Source organism: Alosa pseudoharengus, unplaced genomic scaffold, assembly GCF_046254945.1.
Source record: "Alosa pseudoharengus isolate Yale_2024_CS ecotype anadromous, Long Island Sound unplaced genomic scaffold, YU_APseudo_1.1 YU_APseudo_1.1_scf_7, whole genome shotgun sequence".
NCBI classification, from domain to species: Eukaryota; Metazoa; Chordata; class Actinopteri; order Clupeiformes; family Clupeidae; genus Alosa; species Alosa pseudoharengus.
The window spans coordinates 25,676,088-25,686,087 of NW_027468859.1; the positions used below are offsets into that span (position 1 = coordinate 25,676,088).

Below are 10,000 nucleotides of genomic sequence, written 5' to 3' on the forward strand. Positions count from 1 at the left end.
TGGCTGAAGAGCTAGACCTCATCAGTGCTCTTTCTCGATTGGAGGACTTCAACGTCAAAGTCCTCCCCCTGCAAGGTGGGTTTACATGCATTTTCATGTGTGTGTTTGTGTGTGTGTGCGCGCCAGCTTTTGTGTTATTGTACTTTTTAATATATACATGGTTTGTGTCTGTATGGGAATATTCTGTTGTTTTTTGTTGTTGTTTCTGTGAATGTGCTTGCACAAATAGGAGGTGGAAATACAACTGTTAACCCTTAGAACCCTAAGCTGTTTTTAGGGCATTTTCACTACCTTTATTCATAAGGATTTATTCTGGTCATTGTAAGTGCCACACACATATATTATATATTGTTTTTTTCAGGAGAGTTTAGGCTATTCAGATCTGCCATCATTTCATGTATTAATACTAGCATTGATTTTATTTAGATTTTTAAAGAATTAAAATATAAAAAGTGTATTATAAAAATTCTTATATTTCGACATGTATCTCACCACAGCAAGCTCACAGCTCTACATGCATTTCATGTGTGTGTAGGGCAGACTGTCCTGAATCGGGCAATATAATTGCCATGTTGGAGGGATACTCTGGGGCTGAGCAATTTACAGAAATATTTGCTGTGTGATTTACGGAAATAAATGCCATTTTTTATTTAGTGATGAAAAATGACCTTTCTGCGCTCCATATCTGTGACACGAACTGATCTGACCTGACTTGACCCGAGGTTGCGTGTTAGCCTGCGTGCCTGTGTCTATGCAGTCATAATAATTCTCAACTCTTTACTGTATTGCCATGAACAAAGTAAAGGCAAAAAAGGTGTTTATTTGTTGAACAAATTAGGATGCAATGTGAGCCTTGAATTGGATGCCATGCAGGAATTTGCTAGGATCTCAAAACCGGAATATGAACATGCTTTGCCATAGAGAAACACATGATAGCATTGGATTATAAACATGCTTTGCCACAAGAACAGACAAAAACGTGGGGTAAGTCCAGCTATATGAAGTTATTATTTTGCTGTCACTTTGTCTGTTTTATAACCCAGAAGGATGTACTTGGTATCAAATGATAGCTCTGAGTCTCCTCTTTCATCTGACATGCGTGGCATATCTATGCGATCATGGGTGCGCGAGTAATTCAAACGAGAGTAATGAGTGTGCAGCGTTGGTTTGTGTACATGACGTTATTATTTTGCAGTCACTTCGTCTGGTTTTATAAGCCAGAAGGATCGATAAACATGGTACCAATGGATAGCCCTGTGCCCCCTCTTTCATCTGATATGCTTGCCATATCGATGCGATCACGGGTTCGCGAGTAATTCAAACTAGAGTAATGTTTGTGCAGGTGAATGCAGAGAAGTATAGACTGTAAATATGATGCAATTTGATTTAATTTCATGATTTTTTTTAATTTTCATACTTGATCGTACAGACAAGTGTTTAGTCTCGTTGGAAAGCCCCACTTCTGCTCTGTCGTGCAATAAAGGTTTCATCTCGCTGCGATGAACCGTTCCGGAGCAATGTAACAGAGAAGAAAGGGTGTGTTTTTTGACGCACTTTGCGTCAATCGGGTTCTAAGGGTTAACGTGTGTGTGTGTGTGTGTGTGTGTGTGTGTGTGTATGTGTGTGTGTGTGTGTGTGTGTGTGTGTGTGTGTATGTGTGTGTGTGTGAACGTGAACAAGACACACACACACACAAACACACACACCAGTTAACAGTTGTCCCTAATGGTGCCAAAACAATTTGTTACCTGAGATGCAAAACAACGCCTCTTATTGTTTGTGCAGCATGATTCATTGTTATGAATTCCTTTTTTTATTCATTTGTTTATTTATTTATTTTCTGTGGAAGAGGACCAGATTTGCCAGAAATGCTTACGGAGCTTCATATTCAAAACACACACACACACACACACACACACACACACACACACACACACACACACACACACACACACACACACACACACACACACACACACACCTGTTTTTCCCTAGCAACAGGTTTTCATACATCTTGTACTAGAGTGTGGAGTGTTTAGGAGCCTGACTTAGTTTTGTTCCCCTCCATCTATTCTCTCTTTTTCGTGGGGACTTATGGGGTGGTTTACCCTTATCTTCGTGTGTGTGTGTGTGTGTGTGTGTGTGTGTGTGTGTGTGTGTGTGTGTGTGTGTGTGTGTGTGTGTGTGTGTCTTTTTCATGGGGACTTATGGGGTGGTTTACCCTTATCTTCGTGTGTGTGTGTGTGTGTGTGTGTCTTTTTCATGTGTGTGTGTGTGTGAGCACGAGTGTGTGTGTTTGTGTGTGTGTGTGTGTGTGTGAGCACGTGTGTGTGTGTGTTTTAACACTGCTGTTCTAGGCACTCATGCCAGAATAATTTGCTACCAGAGATGCGGAACATTATGGCACTGTTCAATTATTGTATTGTTGTAAGCGTGCCGCACTTTACAAAACATCTGTTGAAACCATGTTTTTCTTGTTGTTGTTTTTTAAAAATTGTCTTGACTGAATTCTGAATTGCTTATCAGGCTTCCTGTTCAAAATGACACACACACACACACTCATAAACATCTGTTCACACCCTTTAAGGTTTGTGATATGTTTATTTTTGTATTTGTTCAACAGTCTGTTTTTCCTTTCTCCAAATCTTCTTATTTTGTGTGTGTGTGTGTGTGTGTGTGTGTGTGTGTGTGTGTGTGTGTGTGTGTGTGTGTGTGTGTGTGTGTGTGTGTGTGTGTGTGTGTGTGTGTGTGTGTGTGTGTGTGTGTGTGTGTGTGTGTGTGTGTGTGTGTGTGTTATGGAGAGAGAGAGGGTCTCCTTGGGGTGATGTATCTTTTTCTCTTTCCCAGAAAGCACCGCAGCAAAGTCACACGGTGTTGCTGACGGGCAACTTCTAACACACACACACACACCCAGAGTGAGAGAAAGGAACATTACAAAAGTAGCCTCTAGTGTAATAAAAAGGTGATATGTTAAAAGGGGCTTGTATTGATTCTCTAAGAGAATCACACTGACATTCACATACATGCACCCATACACTCCTACATACTCAATTAAACACACACTCTTCTCTCTTTCTCTCCCTCTCTCCCTAACACACACACACATGCAAATGCGAGCGCACACACACACACACATGCACGCACACACACACTTGCACTGGCGCACGCACACACACAGACACACACTAAGTGATCTTAGCTGTGATGAATATTTTACCACGTGGGGTGAAAGTGGATGGATAATGCTTTTAAGGGCATCTCTGTCTCTGACTCTGCTCAATCCCCCCACCTTGCTCTCTCTCTCTTTCTCTCTCTCTCTCTTTCTCTCTCTCTCTCTCTCCCTTTTAACTGTCTTTGCCTGAATCTCACATCTCATACAAATGGATTTGCTTATGGATTTACTCATCCATCTCTACTGCGAAAGTGTCCAAAGCTTACGCAATTCTAAGTAACGAAAGACTAACAGATCTCTCCAACATACCATGATCAACTTTCTCACTGAACATTATTGTAATGAAAGACCTCTGTAACGCACACACACACACACACACACACACACACACACACAAACATACGCACACACTCACACAGTCACATACACACAGTCACATACACAAACAAACACACACACAGTCAGTCACACACACACACACACACACACACACACACACACACACACTAGGGCTGTCACTTTACATTCGAAAATCGATTGCACAATCGACTGAACCAACCAACACAAGTTTCGAAAACTAAAATAGGGAATCGATTTCAACCAAATATGTACACTTCATTTTAAACAAATTAAACAAATAAAAAAGGTAGATGTAACAAAACCCACAAACAAGCAGAAAAAGAAAATAAAGAATTCCGAAAGTGCAGTAGGCATTGTGAAAGCTATTTTACGCACCGGAAACAGCTGTTTCAATCGGCTGCTGTGCTGCTGGTGTTTTGCCAAAAAAATGGAGGACAACGCGATCAACCTGTACGATATGAGCGAGACGAGTGATAAGACCTAATAACTTGAGGAGTTCGATATGGAAGCACTTTGGGTTTTTGGGTAGATCAAACTATGGAGAAGGACAAAGCGCAAACTGTGCAGTCATGAGGTCCTACGTAGGCGAAATTTGTTTGACATTTTTAATCGTAAACACAGCCACGTTGAAGCCTGCTGTAATGTTTTTCACTGATGTTATGGCAGTCCACTCTACTTATTGTTTTTAGAGAATGTTGAACTCCTGTTTGTCATTGTGCGCAAAACTTCACGCTCTTTCTACTCAACACACACACACACACACACGCTTTCTCTCTCTCTTTCTCTCAAACACACACTCTCACTCTATCTCTCTCTGCTCCTCTTCAATTCCAATGTGTCAACACTAATCCTTTTAATGTAATGTTGGTTTGATTTTCTCTCTCTCTCTCTCTCTCTCCCTCCCCCCTGTTCTCTGTCTCTGCAGTCCGTCTGCGTGAGGATCGTCTGTCCCTAATAAGGGAGTGTGTGTCCCAGTGCCCCTCTGCCCATCGGCAGGCCACCACTCTGCTGGAGCTGGCTAGACTGCTGCGGGTGGCAGGTAATGCACCCTAGTCTTATAAGAACTTTAGAAAGGCTTTATTAACCATGTAATAACCATGTAATAACCATGTAATTCACGTTTCTTCATATTATTGGATTTACCAGCATTAATGACTTTTGGTAATCTGATCGTAAATGTTTTAAACTTTTGTAATAAGCTTTTAGTAAATACTCTGCATGATATCACCGGGTAAAATGGTTTCTTTGTCGGTGAAACCACGTTGCCTTGGATTGGGGTTGTTGCGTGTGTGATGGAGGCGGTTTATAATTAATGAGCTAAGACTTAAATGAATCCACATCAAAAGGAATAAGCTGGGCTGTGTTTGGAGAATGGAGTTAGGAAAGGTCACCAAATGCCACTCCTGCCCCTGGTCATTAGTAGTGACCCCCACCAGCAACGAGCCGTCATCTAATTCGTCCTTCTGACTCATTCATCATATCAAACACCTTTGTCAATAACCGTCGTTCAATACGAGCTGCAGTGATGGATCCACACTTAAAATGGCATTTATTAGTAATGGGCTGTGTCTTTTGAAGATGGTTGTGGCGGCGTGTTCAAGGCCATTAATATTGCATTGTTCACAGCGTCCCAGCTCGCAGTGGAACCACGTTCTGGTTGGGGGGGGGGGTGTTTGGTGAACCAGAGGAGCGGTGGTAAATCACTGCTCAATGACAGCTCATCACGCCTCATTATGGATGCATCTGAATCACAGGGGTCTGTGAATGGCAACAGTGTGTGTGTGTGTGTGTGTGTGTGTGCGCACGTGCACCAGACATTAAACACAGTGAATGTTTGTGGAAATGGCCATTTTAAAAGTGGTTTTGTGGTATCTGTGTGTGTGTGTGTGTGTGTGTGTGTGTACAAAGTACAAATCCAAGCATTGGCATCCTCTTTGCCTCTCTTGCTTTGAAGAGGCTGCTGCTTTTCCTCGTCTTGCGCCTGTGAAGGTTTGGGTTGAACCCCACTGGAGAGACTCCTCTCTGGATGAGCTCTCTCTCTCTCTCTCTCTCTCTCTCTCTCTGTCTCTCTCTTATTCCTCTCTCTCATTCCTCTCTCTCTTTCTCTCGCTCTCATTCCTCTCTCTCTTTCTCTCTCTCTCTAGATCCCCCTGCCTGCTGCCCTGCATGTTAATACCAGTCAGTCAGATACACAGCTGCAGAGAAGTGCACAACACAGAGATGGACAGAGCAATATAGAGACGCAGAGATGGACAGAGCAATATAGAGACACAGAGCAATATAGAGACACAGAGCAATATAGAGACACAGAGATGGACAGAGCAATATAGAGACACAGAGCAATATAGAGACACAGAACAATATAGAGACACAGAGATGGACAGAGCAATATAGAGACACAGAGCAATATAGAGACACAGAGCAATATAGAGACACAGAGCAGTATAGAGACACAGAGCAATATAGATACACAGAGATGGACAGAGCAATATAGAGACACAGATGGACAGAGCAATATAGAGACACAGAGCAATATAGAGACACAGAGCAATATAGAGACACATAGACACAGAGCAATATAGAGACACAGAGCAATATAGAGACACAGAGATGGACAGAGCAATATAGAGACACAGAGCAATATAGAGACACAGATGGACAGAGCAATATAGAGACACAGATGGACAGAGCAATATAGAGACACAGAGCAATATAGATCCACATAGACACAGAACAATATAGAGACACATAGACACAGAGCAATATAGAGACACAGATGGACAGAGCAATATAGAGACACAGAGCAATATAGAGACACATAGACACAGAGCAATATAGAGACACAGAGCAATATAGAGACACAGAGCAATATAGATACACAGAGATGGACAGAGCAGTATAGAGACACAGAGCAGTATAGAGACACAGAATAATATAGAGACACAGAGCAATATGGAGACACAGAGCAATATAGAGACACAGAGATGGACAGAGCAATATAGAGACACAGAGCAATATAAAGACACAGAGATGGACAGAGCAATATAGAGACACAGAGCAGTATAGAGACACAGAGCAATATAGAGACACAGAGATGGACAGAGCAATATAGAGACACAGAGCAATATAAAGACACAGAGCAATATAGAGACACAGAGCAATATAGAGACACAGAGATGGACAGAGCAATATAGAGACACAGAGATGGACAGAGCAATATAGAGACACAGAGCAATATAGAGACACAGAGATGGACAGAGCAATATAGAGACACAGAGATGGACAGAGCAATATAGAGACACAGAGCAATATACAAAAGACATGGTCTAGGGGTATGATTCTAGCTGACCAGAAACAAAAGACATGGTGTGTTGTCTTTGTTTGAGACTTCCGGGTCCGCTTACTGCTGTGCTGAACTAAACCTAAACTAAATAACATGAAAACCCATCACCAAATACCACCTGCTCTAAATATGAATTATAACTAAAGACAACAAAGATCACTCCCATACGGGAAACGTGCTTGGGGAACAAAATCACTACATCAACGCAAAAGGCTAAACAAAGAACGTTACGTGCCAGCGAGGCACCACAAAGCTGCCCTGCGTCTGCCGACGGGAGCGGATTGGAAGTGAGTGCGAGAGAGCGCCCGGACGTCAAACAAGGCCCAACCCACAATCAGCACTTGGCTGGACACAAGATGGCCTGTAGGGGGACAGAATAAACAGGAGGAGTGTAAACACAACAAAGTAGCGCAGCAGCGCAAACACTGTTCAGTTTGCCCTTAATAGCGTAACAGAGACACAGAGCAGTATAGAGACACAGGGACGTGCACAGCAAAGGGAAGTGTATTGGACATTGCAGACAATTCTAGAAACATGTAGCACTGCAGGATCAAGATAAATGCACAAGAGTTCATATCACGTCCACTGAACACTGAGACATGTCTAGAACAGCGTGAGGAGAGGTGTAGAGCACCGGACTGGTCTAGAACAGCGTGAGGACAGGTCTATAGAGCACCGGACTGGTCTAGAACAGTGTGAAGACAGGTCTATAGAGCACCGGACTGGTCTAGAACAGTGTGAAGACAGGTCTATAGAGCACCGGACTGGTCTAGAACAGCGTGAGGAGAGGTCTATAGAGCATCGGACTGGTCTAGAACAGTGTGAGGACAGGTCTATAGAGCACCGGACTGGTTTAGAACAGCGTGAGGAGAGGTGTAGCACCGGACTGGTCTAGAACAGCGTGAGGAGAGGTCTATTGAGCACTGGACTGGTCTAGAACAGCGTGAAGAGAGTTTTATGGAGCACTGGACTGGTCTAGAACAGCGTGAGAAGAGGTGTGTAGAGCACCGGACTGGTCTAGAACAGCGTGTAGAAATTTTTATGGAGCACCAGACTGATCTAGAACAGCGTGAGTAGAGGTGTGTAGAGCACCGGACTGGTCTAGAACAGCGTGAAGTAGGGGTGTAACGGTACACAGAAGTCACGGTTCGGTTCATACCTCGGTTCGGACATCACGGTTCGGTACGAGTTCGGTACAATGGAGGGAAAAGCAAAACAAAAATGCAGAAAGCATTTTTTTTTGTACATGTCTCAGGCTGTACCACCTAGTGTCATACAGTCTCTTCCCTGAGCTATCTGCAACAGCCTGAAGTGTGTAAGATGTAGGCTAAACAGTACAATAAGTGCCCAGACTCAATCTGTAACTTGTAAACAAAATAAGACAATCAGCTATAAAACTGAAAATAGGCCTACAGCATCTCTTATTTCTGAAAGTGCAAATTACATAGAAAATTATTTTTAAAAATCCACTTAAGCAAGACCTTCAACATCTGTGTTTAGTTGTATATGGAAGGGTCTACAATTTGCCTCAATATTTTTCATTGTGTGTAAAGTAATAATCTAGCCTACTAACTGTGAAAATATCACACTATTTTGCCTTTTTTAAAAAAACGAAATTGCTCCTTTCATTTCATAAACAGACTACAACTAGAAGTCACGTGACTTTGCCCTTTGACGTTAACTCACCGTAGCATGGTTTGTTTATTAGCCTGGTTAGCGTTGTCACTTTATTTTACTGTCTATGCACTTAACACTACCAGCTCCTCATGTGAGAAGTTACAAGTTACCCCAACATAAAGGTAATTACCACGCGATTTACATAGCTTTCTGTCATTACGAAATCATTTAATTTAAGCCATAGGTTTTGGCCCTATTTGTATGTGTATCCAAAGGCTGCTGAAGCGCACGGGAAGTTTATTATGACCGCCGCTAGCGAAGCTAGCGAAGCGGTCATATAGGGATTGTCAAAGTTTTTTTTTTTTTTTTTTTTTTTTTTTTTTTTCCCCGTCATCTACTTCCTGAAATTTTGGTCAACGATACCCGGGGCACCGAAACACCGGGGCACATGAAATTTGGTGGGTATGTAGCCCCACTAGACTTTTACGGAAAAATTTTGTTTGGTCCCCGGGGGCCACTCCCCCTCCGCGCTGGGCCCCCCGAAACCCAAAAAATGCAGTTTTTCCTAAATAACTACCTGAACCGTGGCACCGAGGATGAAGAAATTTTTATGGTATGTTGGTCTCAAGGGCCCACATCAACTTAGCCCATAATCAGTCATTTGTGATTTTCACCCCCCCGGTAAAAAATGAAAATGCAATATCATTCTGCTTTAATCGCCCCTCTCTTCAGTAAAGACGTTCAGAACTGCACCAAATTTTATGTGTATGATTAACCTGACATTCTCTGGGGGTATGCCAAGTTTCGTAGAATTTCATCCATGGGGGGGGTCTAAAAAATTAAGTTATGTGTACATTTAGTGACTCTACACTCATTGGCCTGTAGATGGTGGTGCACACATATACACATGCACACACACACACAGGCACCCACATACTATCGGTATTAGAACGGCTGATACATAATTACAAATTCAGTAGGATTAAAAGAAAGCCAAAATAAATATTCATCATCATCATCATGGCTGCATTTCCCGTATTGGCGATAAGTAGTCGTTTGTCCACTAGATGGCGCATCGTTGCAGTGAGACGTAATTTTGTTGGAAGTTAATCTAAAGTGGGTTAGAAAGACACTATGCTTCCTACAAGGACAAGACTGTAGGCTACAGTAGTTTACCGCAGAGAACGTCTAAGGGTAGGATGATTTCTGCATGAAATGTAATTCCCATTTCCTCTTGAAGCCGAAATAAATCTGAGAATGTTTATCGGACATGCTTGTTTTTTACTGCAGGTAGGCTACGTTAATCCTATCAATAGCAAAACGTAGGTAAAATAATGTTACCGTTAGCATGGTTGAGTGATGGAGGCCAATTTGATTATTGATGTATTTGTAGAAAACCATAAATGCGTTTATAGGCTACCAAGCAAATCGATAACAGCACTAATTGTATCTTTCGACTGTCATCTCATTTGCTTATGACCATAACCTAGGCTACTAACAGGAGCTAA

At 42.4% G+C, this 10,000-nt stretch overlaps 1 protein-coding gene across 1 annotated transcript in view; it reads left to right on the plus strand.

Moving 5' to 3' along the window:
- The window catches only part of nbas (NBAS subunit of NRZ tethering complex), a 233,879-nt gene that overhangs the window by 94,471 nt on the left and 129,408 nt on the right, over nt 1–10,000 (plus strand). The window contains exons 31-32 of the mRNA XM_076271806.1: nt 1–75; nt 4,458–4,571. The exon at nt 1–75 is cut by the window's left edge and continues 38 nt beyond it. Coding sequence (XP_076127921.1) covers nt 1–75; nt 4,458–4,571 — 189 coding nt within the window. The remainder of the gene's footprint in view (nt 76–4,457; nt 4,572–10,000) is intronic.